Source organism: Larus michahellis, chromosome 1, assembly GCF_964199755.1.
Source record: "Larus michahellis chromosome 1, bLarMic1.1, whole genome shotgun sequence".
NCBI classification, from domain to species: Eukaryota; Metazoa; Chordata; class Aves; order Charadriiformes; family Laridae; genus Larus; species Larus michahellis.
This window is the reverse complement of record NC_133896.1, coordinates 136,003,375-136,020,583: the sequence shown is the minus strand read 5'-3', so window position 1 is coordinate 136,020,583 and position 17,209 is coordinate 136,003,375. Positions and strand designations below refer to the sequence as shown.

The following is a 17,209-nucleotide window of genomic DNA, read 5'->3' as shown; positions in this document are numbered from 1 at the left end:
ACTTTGGCATTTCAGATAAAATTGAAAAAGCCGATGTGAAACCCCTGTTAAGTATACTGAGGCATTCACCCTTCCGCTGGCCTGTGCTGGAATCCAACATCGGACCTGAAGGGCTGTGGTCAGAAAGGAGGTTTAGCTTAGTCCAAGCTTTGGCCACTCTCCGTGGTCAATACAGTAACTCTGTCTTCATCCGATTATATGTGGCTGCTGATGACAAAATCTCCAATCGATATATCCTGAAGGTACAACATAGCATATTAATAGGTTACCTCACATGGTATTTTGTGGTCTCATTTTCAAAAAAACGTGCTTACATGCCAAAGGTTTACACCTGAATATTGTTGCTATTATCCACTGACTTACAGATGTACATAGGTGCCAATTTGTGAGAATGTAGAAGCCACTAGGAACCACACACCATTGAAAAATATTTCTATACAGGATATTTTCTCCTTTTAAATGGCAAAAAAAGGTAAAATCTGTTCCCAGTGGACCAATGTCTAGGGTTTCTGTGTGTTAAAATGAGAGAGGGGGATATCTAGTCCTGAGGGCGTTCTGGGTGCTGCTTATGACTCAGCAGTTGCGTGAAGAATGTTTTTTTTTGTCTGTGAAGATGAAGAATGGTGCATTAGTAGCAGATATTTTGAACTTGAGCTATTTTTCTTGAGATGGAAACACATTATCTCGTGCTCGTACAGCACCTTACCACACAGAGGTATCCCAAACACTTCTAAATCTGAAATACAGATTTTTACCTTTTGACTGAAATGCTATTGCTTTTAGACCAAAGCATTACCACTTTGTTAACAGAGCATGGCATTACACAACAGTTTAGGTCAGCGAGAAAAAGACCCAAGAAACGTTGCCTCACTGTAGTCTGAGAAAACTCCAGAGAGACTTGCATTACTGTGAGATGTCACCATGGCGAGACTGAGTTCCTGGGTCGAATGCATTGCTGTTTAAGAAGTAGAAACGAGTGGCCAGAGTAGAGCAGCCCTCTGCTGCTACAAGAAAATAGTTTATGATGGCAAGAGAGAAGGGACAAAGAAGAGAGTTATGCCATTCATCACACCAAAATAGTATCTGTGATCCGTACCTTGCTAGCATCTTGGCTAGCTGTAGGAATGCAGCCAAGAATACGTGTATTTGAGGATCAAACAACAGTTAACTGTGGTAGTACTGGAGTGGATGTCGATTCTGAAGCAGTTTTTTAAAATGTCTTTTGACTGAGGCATTCAACTGGTATAAAAGTGAAGGGTAAGTTTTCCCCCTCTGGGACATTTTCCTGAATAGTTGAGTCAAGAGCAGATCAACAGTTCACTGTATTAAAGATGCCATTCTGCTGTGATGCTGTTCAGATCCCGTCAGGATTGCTTTGGCTGGAGATGTGTTTAAACAAACTGAAAAAGTAGAATCAGGAGAGATATTTAGGTATCTCCCGTCATAATACTTCAGTCCAAGTCTCCTGTCAGTGAAGGGCCGGGCTATCCTTATTGCTGGTCTCTTGGAAAGGAATTACATGTAGCAGTATCTTCACTCAGTATGCTTAGTGGCACCTAAGAACTAGGTATCTAAATAACTGGAGCACTACATGATATGAATAACATATTATTCCCTAGGGTATTTTGTTGTTGTTAATTTGATTAAGAACTTGATCTGCAGAATCCATCAGCCGGTATTCTACTTTGTGTTTTAACAAATTCCCGGGGGTGCAGATGTATCGCAGAGTATTTCAATCTACTGGTGAAAATGGCTCTATTGCAAAATTCCTTTTGTTCAGCATTGCAAAATCATGAATGGATCAGAAAAAAAGTAGAAACTCCAAATAAAACTTTGTTCAGTATTCAACATGATCTTTTTTTTTTCTTGAGGGCTGAAGAAGTTGGTTAACTTTTTTTGTTTATTTCTCATATTTGTGCTTTCTTGGTTTCAGTGGTTTGTCAAATCTAGCTCTTAAGCCAGGATAATTTGGATGAGCATTTCATACAACAGTCACAAAACTGAAATAGACCAAATCATCTGAAGTTAACTATTACCAGGACGCACATATGCAAAGCATAAGAGTATACTCTTTTTGCTTCAGTATGCTGAAAAAAGAAGGTGATACTGTTTTTCAAAGAATGAGAGTTGTGCTGAGCACCACAGCTACTCTCCTTTTAGTGGATGACTTGTTTTATTTGTTTATGGTACATTTTAAAGGTTGAGAGCATCAGCCAGTAGAAGAAAAGGTGACATGTATTAGTTCATTTTAGTTTCTAAATTGTACTTATTTTGGTCATTTTTATTAATGTAGAAAACGTAAAATATAAACGGTGTAGGATTTAGATTAAAAAAGAGTTATGTGAAATGGTATAAATAAATCCAATCTCTCTTCACTAGATTTATCTTGTAAAAACAAATGCAGCATCAAAATAATAATTTTAGAATATTGAAAGTGTTGTTTCTTCTCCAATCAGTATCTTATTCAGAGTTTGGAAGCTGGTTGAATTATGTTTTCCTCTTTGGCTTCCTTACCTTAACCCAACCTTATTGCATTGAAATATTTTGGGAAATCTCAGTTTCCCATAGTAATTTTAAGATATATTCTAAACTGTGAGTTTTGCGTAGTTAGAAACTTGAAACAGTATGTAAATACTCCTATGTAGTCATTTCATTCAAAAGACTAAGTGCAAATCTCACCAAACTTTGAGGACTGATTTAGGAAGTACCTTGAGGACCTTGTTCCAATATTAGGGTGACTGTAGGCCAGCAAATTTGATCCATGTTTTGGATCAAAAAAATAAGTGAAAGTCTAAGATCCACCTGGACCGATCAGGCATCTTTAGCTAATGTACTGGAGGCATAACAATTTCCTGTGCATGTATGCAATTATTTCTGTGGCTGGTATCCAGCTGTACATCCATTCAAAAAAGCCAAACACAGCAATCGCTGCTGGTCTAGGGTGAATCTCAAAAGTGTAACCTCACTTTCGGTGAAAGAAGGCTAACGGTGCTTTATGGATACACAGCAGTTAACATGCTCCAGCACCTATTGGACACTTGGTCCATACACTAGACTAATGTTTGTCTCAAGCTGACTCCTGTGCCCCTGAAAGGTCAATGGTTGTCAGCACCAACTGTTTGATCTTGCAGACCCAGTCCTATTGTACTATGTATTGATTTATTACCTATTGATTCTCTGCTGTAGTAGGTCCTTAGATATTGCAGGGAGCATCTGAGGCTCTCCAGATCACAGTAATGTGATTTAGGTAATGTCTTTCAGCATTCTTTGGTCATTTTGAAATCCTGTGGAACTCAGGCTGGTGCAGTGTATTAGGTATTAGACATTTACACACATCTACCATAATTACCAGAAAACCATGAACTCTTGCAAGGTTGCTTATAGGGCTACCTTTGAATTCTGTTGAATTTACCTATTAAATGGTCATTCTTGTTATTTTTAACAGCTTGACCAAGCAAGCCTCTCTCTTGCATCTCGAGAGGATTACCTAGAAAACACCACAGAAGCCAAATCTGTAAGTATTATTAACTGGAAATCAGAGTGACCATTTTTCCCCTCAGTTTTTTTTCATCGTTGCTTTTGTTCACTTGAGCTCCAAACTGAGAAAGGGTTGTGGTTTGTTTGGATTTGGATTTTTCAGGATGTCTTCTGAGAGAAAACTACCACAAACGCTCTTGCAAAGTTTCTCAAATAAAGATTTTTGTAAGATTTGGGGTCCCCCCTCCTTTTCTTCCCCCTTGTAAGGGCCCTCTGGAGTTCTTCTCGTCCAATCCCTCCGCTCAAGCAGGGTTGACCTCTGGAGTATACTATTAATGACTGGCCTCCATCTCGACTTTGTGCTGCTGATCACAACCCTCTGAACCTCATCTTCAATCCACCTCGCTGTGCACTTCTCTAACCTGTACTTTTTCAACTTGGTGAACAACCACAACTGCTCTCCCCTCATCCACCAAGATATTTATGTAATTGTAGAAGGTTATCAGGCTGGTTAACTGTGATTTCTCCTTCATAAATCCGTGCTCACTACTCCTGATCACCTTGTCCTTCATGTCTTTGGAAATAGTTTCCAGGAGGATTTTCTTCATCACCTTCCCAGGGATTGGCATGAGGCTGATCAGCTTGTAGTTTCCTGGATCTTCCTTCTTGCGTTCCTTGAAGATACGAGTGATACTTGGCATCTTCCAGCCTTTAGGAACCTCTCCTGACAGCTATGACCCTACAAATATTATCCAGAGTGGTCTTGCAATGATATCAGCCAACTCCCTTAACACTCATGAATGCAACCTATCAGACCCCCTGGATTTACTTATGTCCACTGGTTCCTAATCTGGTCCTCTTCCACTAAGGACAGGCCCTCCTTGCTCCAGACTTCCCATCTGCTCTCAGGGCCCTAGGATTCCTGAAGGCCAGTCTCACCAATATAGACTGAATCAAAGCTAGCATTGAGTGTCTTGGCCTTTTCAGTGTTGTTTGTCACCCTGCTTCATTTAGCAGCAGATCCACGTTCTCCCTAGTCTTCCTTTAGCTGTTATGTATCTGTAGAGCCTTTTCTCATTGGTCTTCACATTCTTTGCCAGAATCAACTTCAGGTTGGCCTTGGCTTTCCTAACCATATCCCTGCAAGATTTGTCAGCAACTCTATACTCTTGAGTCACCTGTCTGTGCTTCTACATCTTATACACTTCCTTCTTATGTTTGAGTTTAGTTAGGAGCTCCTTGTACACCCATGCAGGCCCCCTGCCACCTTTGCTTCATTTCCTACTTGTCAGAATGGACCTTTCTTGAGTTTGGAGGAGCTCAGGTAGAGCTTCATGCATTCACACTGGTGTCTCGCATAAAGGACAACTCCCTGTCCTCACCTTCCCAGCCTCTCCTTCCTAAAAACCCTGTATCTATCCATTGCAGCACTCCAATTGTGCAAGTTATCCCACTATGTTTCTGTGATCCCAATGTGGTCATAGCCCTGTAACTCCACACAGATTTCTGTTTCCTCCTGTTTGCTCCCCATGCTATGTGCGTTAGTGTAAAGGTATTTCCAAGGGACATCTAGTCTTGCTGATTCTTCTGTATGGCCTTGAGAGCTTTCCTTATAAGACTGTCCCACAGGCACTTCCTTCTTTACATACCTACCCTCAAAGGGGTTCCATTTCAGCTTTGTTTTGTTGTTTGTTATGGCCCATCACCCTGGGCCCATGGCTTGCCTACCCTATCCGCACCTTCCTTAGTGGTTTCTTGAGGAATCACTCCCTCCCACATTGTTTCTAGTTTAAAGTTCTCCTTATCGCGTTGGCCAGCCTGTTGGAAAAGATACTCTTGCCCTGTTCAGTGGATCTCTTCCAAGCAAATGTGAATTTTCAAAGAGGGTCCCATCATCACAGAAACCAAATCTCTGCTGCTGATGCCAGCTGTGCATCCTGATGTTAACCCACAAGATCTGTCATGTCCGCCTCAGGCCCTTGCGCCTCACCAGCAGGATCAAGGAGAACACCACCTGGACCCCATGCCCTCAACCTCTGTCCCCATCACCCTGTAGTCATGCTTGATACTTCCCAGGTCACCCCTGGCAATAGCATTGGTGCCTACCAGGAAGAGCAGCAGGGAATTGTAGTCAGAGGGCTGGATAAGCCCCTTCACAACATCCTGAATGTGAGACTCCCAGCAAACCCCCCTAGATGACAAAACAGGTTGGCAGATGGGGGCCTCCATCCCCTGCAGCAGTGACTCTCTTACCACTGTCACTTGCTGCTTCCTTCTGTTAGTCCTAGGGGGCTCAGACTCAGCCACAGTGCTCCAATTGATGGCGCTGCTGGGTCCTTGTCAGCTACAAGAGCATTGGGCTTCCAGCCTTCATTGTGATGGGAGTTTCCGCTTTCCAGCTCCATAGGCACAGGCTCCTCCTGCTCTTGAAGGTCCAGGTTTTTGAAGCTGCAGGGTCTCAGAGGAGTTCTGGTTGATCTTTCTCATCTCCTCTGAGCCTGTGTGATCTGCTGACCTCTCACAGCTCTTTCACTTGGCAGCGTAGCTTATCTGTATGCTAGAAGAGCGTGTGCCCCAGACTTACTGAGAGGCCTCAGGCACTCCCTGCAGCCTGAGGCTTGCAGAGCTGCATCCTTCATTATGAAGCACCATCTGGGTCCAAGAGTCCAATAACAAAGAAACAGTTACACCAGCGGTGCCCGGGGAACACGTCCTGTGGCGTGTGACCTCACTGGATATGAAGGTCTGTGGGCAGTATCCAGCACATGCAGCCCAAAACTCAAAGAAAACAACCCCTTGGGTTGTCGTGGGGGACAAGTCATTGCTACTGAAGAAGTTTTTACAGTTTTTCTTCCGAGTTCCCCGAGAGGTTAGTAAGCTTTTTAGCCACATCTATCAGACTAGATCATGCCTGGATACACTAACAGATTATGTATGTACTAAAAGATTAAAGGTGAAAATGCATTGGGTTATGGTTTTGCTTTTGTTGCTTTTGTTTGCTTTTGTTGGACTGTAGGCCAGTAGAAGTTGATGAGGAGCAATCTGACCCCTCCAAAATCTCTGAAAGATTATGCTGAGGGGGAGGTATCAGAGAAATCACTACAATATCATTACATACAGTGTATTTTGCTAACATTTGTGTATACACACTGAGACTAAAATGTGCTGTGTTAGGATAGCTTGGGGAGAGCAGAGCAGAGCACTGTAGCAGGTACATGTGTTGCAGTGCTGCGGCAGGAATAGAGGGCTCAGTGGAGGATCCCTTTATCTCCTTATCTTCTCAGCCACTAAGCTTGCACTTGTATACAAGTACTTCTTCAGTCCTATGCTGATTACTGTATGAGTTGGCACAAAATATTGGTGTACACTCATACTGTGATGGGTTGACCTTGGCTGGACGCCAGGTGCCCACCAAGCTGCTCTATCACTCCCCTTCTCAGCAGGATGGGGCGGGGGAGAAAATAAGATGGGAACAAACCTTGTGGGTCAAGGTAAAGGCAGTTTAATAAAGCAAAACCAAAGACTGCATGTGGAAGCAAAGGAAAACAAAAGATTTATTCTCTACTTGCCATCAGCAGGCAATGTCCAGCACTTGCTGGGAAGCAGGGCTTCAGTATGCATAGCAGTTGTTCCAGAAGACAAACATCATAAATAATGAATGCCCCCTCACCTTTCTCCTCCTTTCTCTTAGCTTTTATTGCTAAGCAGATGTATGCAATATTCCTTTGGTCATTTTGGGTCAGCTTCCTGGCTATGTCCCCTCCCAAGATCTTGCCCACCCCCAGCCTACTGGTGAGGGGGGGAATGTTGGAGAGACAGCCTTGATGCTGTGGGAGCACTACTCAGCAGTAGCCAAAACACTGGTGTGTTATCAACGCCTTTCTAGCTACTGATACAGAGCACATCACTATAAGGGCTGCTATGGGGAAAATTAACTCCACCTCAGACACACATACATGTTGTATCCCATTGTAAGAGCTATACATGGTGTCGGTCCAACCCAGAAGTGTCATTTGCATTCCCTGAGATTTATACTTCATGAGTCACAGCAGGTATCTCTGTCTGTCACACATAGTATGTTTACAGTGTTATTTCTCCTTTTTTCATTGATGACAGCAGGCATCCAAGGTAAGGAAAGCACAACTTTGGTTGCTAGGGTATGGAAGTACAAAGTATTATAGTTCATGCTATAGCTGTGCATTTCTGGTATACTGCTATACTCGAGCTGCACTCGAGAGTAAATCCAATGGTCATTTCACTCTTTTTGTTTCTTTACAGTACCGAGATGCCTTTTTGCAGTTCATGGTTGATACAGCAGTGCTTCTGGGCGCAAATGCTTCACGAGCCGAATCTGATATGAAGTCGGTTCTAAAACTGGAAGTTAAAATAGCTGAGGTTGGTAATCTAACATGGGAGATTGGAGCTAGCTTATTAAAAAATTGTAATCCTTTTTCAAAATGGAAAGCCGTTATATTAACAACCTTAGCAATAATGGGTTTTGGAAGTAGAATGAAAGGAGAAGAACCTGATGAAGAAAGGATGAACGGTATTCCTCACTTAGTTAATTGTTAAACTTATTTCATTCTCAAGGGAAAAAAACGTTAGCCAAATACTCTTGGTCCTTTAAATTGTTGATATGTCAACCAGGTTTGCTAAAGATAAGCCATGGGGCAGCAGGCCAATGTTTGAGGGACTGTGTGCTAGAGAGGCCCTTCAGTCTGCCATCTCAGTGGAGGTAGGGGATGGAGATCTATGTGGCAGCAAGGACATAAGGGTTATTGATGTGTTAGAAACCACAGAAGTGCCTGAGAACGGTTATGTGGGAATTAAGGTTTGTCCCCACAAAAAGCCAATTTGAAGTGCATCTACACCAATGCCCTGGAAGCCATTGTTGAAGCATTGATCTGCTTGAGGGTAGGAAGGCTCTATAGAGAGATCTGGACAGGCTGGATCGATGGACTGAGGCCAACGGTATGAGGTTCAACAAGGTAAGCCCACTATCGTTTCCACTTCTTCTAAAGCTAGAGAGAAGAATCAGCCTCAATGTTGGGAAATCAGCAAAAGTTAGGGATACAAACTTGACACTGATTTGCGGAACTGCCAGCTGAGCTGAGTGTTTCTTCATATCACCAAGAAAAGAAGCTATCCCCTGTGAAATGCTGGGTCTCCTGGTAACAGAGACGCCTGTTGCACAGGATAGGTGATGCAGCAGGTGACTTTTCCCTGGGTTCTGCTGTTGCAGTCTACAGGAGGAAAGGCAGTGATTCTTCTTAATGATGTGTGTGCGCAGAATTGAGGGCCACCCACAGTAGGAGTAAATCAGTGTTTCCATCTCTCTGCTGAAAGAGAAGAAATTTTGTCAAACCTCTAAATAAAGCCCAATATTCATCCTATTACCTTGAATGGATGGACTAACGAGCAGATACTTCATTGTGACCCAATAGGCTTGAAAAAACAGAAAAACTTTCTTCTGTTTACTGGTGATGTGGTAAGAAGATGCATTGTTACCTCTGGTAGCTCTAATGCTTTATTTAACAAATGTCTTACAGAGCTTTAATCCACAAAGTATATAGGTGAAGCTGCCATATAAGATGACATGGATCGTGTAAACAGCCGTCAGTAATGCATACTGTTATGCAACAAGCCATACTTGCTCGTGGCTACCTAATTTCCCTGTAGTATGAATAATCCTCCTAAAATATATCCAGATATTAGGCATGAGTCCAGGGACATGAATTGTTGCATAATGCCTAATGAGCTCAATAATTTATATAAACATTTTACTGTGATTTCAAAGGAGATGATAGTCCTGTTTCTTACTTAGGCTTTTACTGTATCCTGTCTTCCTCTGCAATCGTTTTAAGGGAATATACAATGGAGAACTTGCGTGCTCATGAAGAGACAGCAAGAATAAAGGGAGGATACTTTGGCTATAGGAAGGAGTGGCATGCTTCAAGAGAACTTGTTGTGTACAAGGAAGATTTCAATTAAGTTTGAATTACTGGAGGAAAAGGGAAAGTTTTGAGAGGAAGGGAGCAAATGGGTTCAAGAAGAGTTTAAAGATTTGTCAGATAAATGAAATTTGCGGAATGGAAGAAGAAAGTAACTTTTTTTCTGTGTAGCTTGAGCAATAGTAAAACCGCAGACACTGGAGAATTTTGGTTGGAGAACCGCCAGCTGTCTGGTTTGTCTGCCATCAATCTCTGTCCTCCTTAAACTGTACAGCGTACAGCCTGTTGTATAGGATTTACCTTAGGTCGGGGCTGGAATTGCCATTGGGAATTCTTGTTTCTCTTGAATACTGAGAAAATTTTGAGCTATATTTTGTACTTGGCTTGTTTTTCTATTATGAACCATGCTGCCATCTTGGAATCTGAATGTCCCTTTTCAGTTATAAAAGGACTTGCTTTACCTCTAGGATTTCTTTTGCTATGTACTTGGACTTTGACATTACAGAGGATCCTGAGGTCTGGCTTCTCTGGTCACTCAGTTGAGAGGCCTGGTTGGAGAATGCTTTAATTCATGTCTGGCCTATATACCCAGGTTTTCTGCTATGGAAATCAGGATGCTGGGGTAAAATGAGGAGAAACTGGTGTGTACCTGGCTCTTCCTGAAATGGAGTCAGGTCATAGCAAGAACATGTTCAAATCCAAGAGATGAGATGTTCTTCCAGCATACCTATCTCAAATTTGGCCTTTTAAACCATGTAGTTCGGAGTTGGCTTCTACCTGACATGATGGGATGAATAAGTATTAATGGTGTAGGTGTACTTTTATCTCTTATGAATCAACATGCATTTCCTTAGTATAATCAGAGCTAAAATTGGTCTCATATGTTCAAAGAAGGCATGCAGCTCATTAAATTCCCCAGGAATGAGTTAAACTGACAATGAACTGTGTTCCATTTCTCCTAGTTAAATGTCATCCTCAGAAAGGGAAGTTAATGCCGTGAATGCTTGGAAAACAGGTGGTGAGATATTTATGCACTGGGATTATGACGGACAGTAATGACGTAAAAGCAGGTCCCTGCAAGAAAATCCTTGTTTTGATGGTTTTGATTTTCTTTTTTTTTTTTCCCCACCAGATCATGATTCCATATGAAAATCGAACAAGTGAGGTGATGTACAATAAGATGAACATATCAGAGCTTAGTGCCATGATTCCACAGGTTGGTTGGGGATAATTGCAAAATTACTCTTTTAACATCTGACCTATATAATTAAAATTGCCTTTAGTGCACAGAGCAGCATGTTAAAGGAATACCATTAGGAATGTGTGTACTCAATTACAATATATGTTCTTTTAAATACAGTTACAACTTTAATGAGGTTTGAAAACACATGTAATGACAAAGTGCAATAGTTTCTAAATTTTTAATAAGTAAAGCTTTGAAACCATTTGTCTCAAAGGTGCAACTTAGTTAATAAATTATCTCTCTTCATAATGTGCTTTAACCAGCCTTCTCTTTGTCATTGCAGTTTGACTGGCTGGGATACATCAAGAAGGTGATTGACACCAGGCTCTATCCTGAACTCAAAGATATAGGTCCTTCAGAAAACGTGGTTGTCCGTGTTCCCCAGTACTTCAAAGATTTATTCAGGATACTAGAAAACGAAAGGAAAAAGTAAGGATCCTATGGTGGTTTCACCCACACTTATGAGGGGACATCAAATGCTGGGCTTTTCATGGGTTTTTCAGGTGCTTCAGATATTCTTGGAATCAAGACTCTTGGCAAAAGGTCTGTTTGGTTTTGTCTGAATGATGATATAGATATTAGCTTGTGTTTAGCAGGAGAATTTGCCGTTTCAACAGCTTTCTCTTTTTATGGAAAACACAGGTTGCAGTAAAGCTACAGATTCATTCCAGCAGATTCATTCAGCATCTCTTACTTGTACAGGATCTTGTATCTTGTGAAATCATTTACAACTGTAGAACATAGTTGTGAAATGCAGGGCGCTCAGATTAAACATAGTAGATGTGCTTTGCACTGGAAAGCAAGACAGCTTTGGGCAGTGTGATGAAAAAGCGTGCATGAAGATGATATTCCATTTCAAAATATCATTATTGATGACATCTAAGTGATTTCTGTGATAATTTGTTCTCTGATGAGGTGTGTTGCTGAACATTGTTGACAAAATGTTGTCTCCAAAAATCATTCTTTGCTGATTGTATAGCACAGCCATAACTAAATTTAAATTTCAGAGAAAAGACTAATTCAGAAGCATTATTCTTATGTTGTTGCTCTATGTCTCTAGTGACAGAATGCTTACATTAATTCATAGTACCTGTAAAAATAACAAACAGATCAAACAATAAGGAAAACGAAAATGATTGATCTGCCTACAGATTATCAAACATCCTTTCTTTATAAAATTCAGACAAATATCGTTAGTCTGACACCAATCTTAATCTTCTGAAGAAAGTCTTCTAAATTGTTTGGGCTGTCCATGCTTTGTAATTCAAAAGAGATGCTTTGCAACCTGGAGGCTTTTTCCATTAGGGTCTTATTCAGGGAAAATCTGAGGATTCAAGAGGAATTAGGCCAGCCTGTCTGTCATGGCAAAAGGAGGCTGGACTAATGTCCAGAAAGAATGGCAAAGCTCGAGACCAGCTTCCTCAACCCCACAGGTCAGGGTGGGCTGTGGGGTGGGCAAAAGCAGTGTTTAATTTCCAGTAAATTCATGCTGCATATTTTATAGCTTATAATGGTTTAGGCATTTTCTGCTCCATCTTACCCTAAGAAGTTTGCATCATAAAATGTTAGAAATGGCAAATAGTGGTAAACTCAACCTAAGCAAACTTCAGATTCTTGTACGTGAAGTCCATCCAAACAGTCACTGCATGATAGCCAAGATCATGTTTATCTATTAAATGATAATGTTCATTACTTAAAATGTCATAGTCTGCTCCAGAAGTAACCTTGTTATCTGGTCTGAGAAAATTAGGAAATCATCTTAATGTGAACTCCTAACAATGAGGTCTTAACATTTCCCTGTAGGGTGAACTCTGAAAGATTAACAAGGGTATTTTCTTTCAGGTAGTCTCATTTGTCATTCTGCATATGATATTTTAAAGGTTAAATTAATACAAACAACATGAATTTGGTTTGTTACAGTTAATATCTAGACCAATCAAATTCCTAGTGTAGCATTCCAAAATTTTAGATTTGCTTCTGTGATTAGAATGTGAATTAACTTCTCACCATTTCAGGAGATGCAGCATCATTACGAGAAGCAGGTACTTCCACCAAGTTCATATTCTTTTCAGTTACAAACCTTCTATCCCTAAATTATACTTTTATTTCCATGCCTTGTGTGTCCCCTTCCCAGACAAACACCCTGCTGGCATGGGTACTGTTCAAAATGGCACAAAAAGATGGTTCATGCCCCAGTGATCTGGCAAAATACTCCATGAAGTTTGTACCAGGTGGAGGGAAGAAGGGAGTGAAAATTAAGTCTGGCTACAGAAGCAGTTTTCAGTGATGGAGGAGACAAGTCATATGGACTTACAATCTTCATATTGAAAACTGCTCCCTTGGAGAACCTGCTGAACAATCTTGAATTGTGAAATCATTCACACGGCAATGTTACTAGAAAATAGCACGTTGGCAGAGTGGAGCGAATTTAGTAGAATAAGGCTGCTGTTTACTCGTCAACCCTGCTGCATATAATCAAGTGACTGTGTGGAGCTTTGGAATATGTACAGTGATGTGGTTTGGAGGTCTGTCTGAAATTCCCAAGCCGGGGCACTGCTGTGAGTCCAGCCCAGGAGCACTGCTCTCTGTAGCAAGCTGCCCAAGAAGCTGAGTAACTAGTAACTAGCCTGCAGGAGTTTCCATCAGCCCTGGGCCAGCTAGCGTAAGTCACGTCAAGTGTGCAGTGCTGACCTAAGTCACACCTTCTTCGTAAGAAGTCTTCAGGGATTCCTGCAGTGTTTTTAGTGTACCAACTAATTTTTAATGGAGTTTACATCTATTACAGGAAGAAGAGTTGTATGTTGAAAACACAGATGTAGCTGTGGTATAAATGAGATAATGGCAGAGCTCCAGTACAGCTGGACTGTGTGAGGGGGTAGACGGGACTGTGCTGGCACAAGTTATGAGCCCGTTATATCCATTCCCCGTTACCTGTGTGGTGGTGCTTTTTGTGTGAGCCATAAATAGGATACAGCAAATTGTGTCCTTGTTGGAGACGTTTGCAGCTGTTCTTCTCGTGGACGTCAGAATGAATGACTGGTTTCCTTTGCCTTACCTGGCCCCTTCTTTGCAGTTTGGGACAATTAATAGAGAAGTACTTTGTAATTCCTGCAGCATAAGAGGAATTTTCTTTAGCCAGGGATGGGGGCGCTAGATCGCCTTTCTAGTCTGAGCCTGCCTCTGAAAAATTAGAGAAGTTACAGCAATTTGACTGGAACTAGTGCCTCTAGCAATAGAGGCAGAAGTTTTTCAGTACTTATAATTTGATTCATGACTCAATTCTGAATACAATTTTCAAACAGACCTCGAAATTTGTGAAAGGGATCTTTTTCTTAAAATGTCAATTAATTTGTCTATCTATCTCATGTTAAATCGATCCTCTTTAATTCGTACCGTGTCTGTTGCTTAAAATATTACAAACCCACAGAATTTTAGATGAGCAACCTACTTTATTCCCGGACAGGGTAGAGAGGTCCTTAGTAGATGTTCATAATCACTGGTATAATTTTAACTGTCCCAGCAAACAAGCTCTTTGCCACTTCCTTTGGGAGTGTGTATCACAATAATGGTCACATTGGTTAAGAGTGAGCCTGCCTACCCGTCTTTCTGTAACAGACATTTTGAAGTTAAAATAGGGGACTGTGTACTGTACTCTTCTGAAAGGTTACAACAACAAATGGTCTGGTCTCATCAAAAGAGCAGAGAGGATTTGTGTGTTTTATTTCTGTGCTGGATTTTGCTCCATGTGAAGAGGTTAACCTCTCTGAGCCTCAGTGAACTTATTTGTGAAACTGGGATGTAAATCACTCCAAGATATTCACTTGAGGCATTTCATAACCAAAAAGTGTCAACTTTTAAACCGAATGAAGGTAGATGTCCAATCACTTTTAAGTTTGTATAGTTAACCAAAAAGGTAAATTGATCATCCCCAAAATAAGTAGACAAATTCAGGTAAAATATGATTTTGTTTTGAAAAACAAAATAAAGAACCTCCCCTCCCAGCCTCTTGGCTTTGAAGCAAAACCTTCCTGTTGTTTCATACGTTGTATGCATTGGTGGATTCTAGTGTGATTACAACCAGGAATTATTACAAACTCATCAGACAGCTTGGTTTTAGGATGTGTCAGCCTTCTTTTCCTTCCCAAATTAAAACAAACCTCAATTAATTGTGTGATATTTCCTGTAAGTGACTGCTGCCTTTGTTACTTATGCCTGATACAAAAGTTTTTGAATTCCCATTGATATTAGTGTCTTTGAAAAAGTCACCTTTTTGAGAATCATCCTTTACAAATTTCAGTCTTTCATTCACTACCAATTTGACAGAAGTTCCCCAACTCAAGCATAAGGACGAACGCTGCTGGATGAGAACAAGAAGCACACAGAAGGGAGAATTGATGGGGTTTTTGGTAGCAATTAAGTACTGAATTGTAACACATAATTGGTTTATGATAGCGATCTATTTAGCTGATGTTTTTACCTAAGACTTTTGATCGAAATTAAATCTTTAAAGCTTTTAATCTGTAGGACTTGCGTAAATACTGTTTGAGATCCACAGAGTAGTTACTGCAGGAGCATGGATGCTATTCAGCTCTGCTGAAATGCCTGAGGCAGATAGTTGTGAGGCTTGTGGAGTTTGAATCATTTACAAAACCACCAAGAGCTGAGCAGTTTTAGGGTGCTTCAATTGCTATTGAGTGAGGAAATTCCACGTTGTCAGAAATGTGTTAAGGGGAAAATCTATGCTTTCTGGTATTTCTTAAGTTGGAATGAATTTTTAATGACCCTAAGCATTATCTCAAAATGGTTTGATCATCTAAGCAGAGCTAACTGTTTTGGCTTTTGAACATGTACTGTGTTATAAATGTACATTATTAATGCTAAAAAGCTTTTTCAGATATGTTTTATGATTATTGTGACTATGAGTACAATAGGATATATCTGTATACTGAAAGAGGGAAGGGTGAGAGATGAGGTGAAGTATAAAGGTCGGGACTTATAAATCACAGCAACTCTCTACTCCCCTGTAGAAGTTGGCTCTGTCTGCAAAGACTAGCGAGTATCAGACCTTTGCGGTGACAGCTGGCTTGGGACTGCACCCTTAAGTTTTCCTGTGTGAAATGAGTCGACCATCTTTCTGACCTATAAGCATATGCAGACTTAACTGATGAGTAAAACAGGCTTTGCCCAGGCTGTCACAGATGCACAACTCCTGCGCAGGTTCATGTGAGGATGCACGCTTGTGCCAGCTTCAGTTCAGCTGGATCAGTGTGCAGGGACAGCCAAATCCAGCGGCACTGCAGAGCGCCTGCCTTCCTTGGCCATTGACCGCTGTGCCTGATCAGACTGGTCCCCAGGGCACGTCTCAGCCAGCCTGCAGAGAACGCGCAGCCGCCCATCTGCTCTTGGTGTAGTCTTGGGTCCCACTTGAATGCATACATGCTGCTGGAGTTACTGGGTTATCAGGGGGCTTTGAGCCCTGCCAGGTGTCCCTGCCCATGGCAGGGGGGTTGCAACTGGATGGTCTTTGATGTCCCTTCCAACCCAAAACATTCTATGACTCTGTGATCATGTGCTCAGTCGCTAGTAGACAATACATAGCTATAGCTTGCCTTAAACCTTTCCATTGTCATCCCATTATCACCTCCTGGGCTGAGTGAGCAAGAGTGTAAGACTCCAGCAACAACTTATCTTGAGCTGGAGGCTTCATGTGGGTGGACTGGAGCTTGGTTAGAGGCAAAACTCAAGTTACGGCTCAGGCAAATGCTGCTGTGAAGACAACATGCCCACAAAGTGTGTTTATAACCTGCTATGATTCAGAGGAGGGGACGGTATGGGATGTGTCTGTGAATGAAGCTAACGGAGTGACACTGTAGCAACAGCTACGCTGCTCCACACCTATGGCAATGGGAGATTGCAGAAATGGGATTTTTAGAGCTGGGATAGTTGTTCAGACTGTCCATAACAGCATCTTCGATTGCAAAGGAGCAATTTTCCTCCCTGTAGAGAAGTCTATGGCCTGCCCAAAATGTTATGTGTATCCCAGTGTAGAACAAAGACCATTTGGATATCCATAGCTTTAGAGCAATGACTATCCTTGAAAAATACGTCGTGGCTAAGAAAAGTTGAGAATCATACATGTAGGCCATTATTGGATTTGTTTTGTGACTATTTGAAGTTGAATTGTGTATTTCACAATACACCTTTTCCTCATATAGCCACTGCTGAGCATGGAGAGACCTCAATCTAGACTAGATAAATCCTCCAGTGAAGTGCTTGAAGTTTTAGAAAAGGGGCATGGATGTCAGGTCTCCTGGGAATTTTAAAGAAGTTCTTCCTGGATCTCTCAGCCTCAGTTCTTATGAGATTCTTGTTACTGAGACTTCTCTTTTTTTGGTATTTCAATTATCCATCTGCAAAATAAGAGTGGAAATACTTTAAGAACTCTGTGAGTAGTAAGAACTTTTAAAAGCATATTGATAACTTCAAATGAAAGATACATATGTATGATAAGGATAGTGTATATGGGATGGACTGTTAT

General features: G+C 41.3%; 1 protein-coding gene across 1 annotated transcript in view; it reads left to right on the top strand.

Annotated features, from left to right (window-relative positions):
• The window catches only part of PHEX (phosphate regulating endopeptidase X-linked), a 103,651-nt gene that overhangs the window by 24,798 nt on the left and 61,644 nt on the right, over positions 1 to 17,209 (top strand). Inside the window, exons 5-9 of the mRNA XM_074604917.1 lie at positions 16 to 242; positions 3,446 to 3,514; positions 7,756 to 7,872; positions 10,561 to 10,644; positions 10,955 to 11,100. Of these exons, the coding sequence (XP_074461018.1) occupies positions 16 to 242; positions 3,446 to 3,514; positions 7,756 to 7,872; positions 10,561 to 10,644; positions 10,955 to 11,100 (643 nt within the window). The remainder of the gene's footprint in view (positions 1 to 15; positions 243 to 3,445; positions 3,515 to 7,755; positions 7,873 to 10,560; positions 10,645 to 10,954; positions 11,101 to 17,209) is intronic.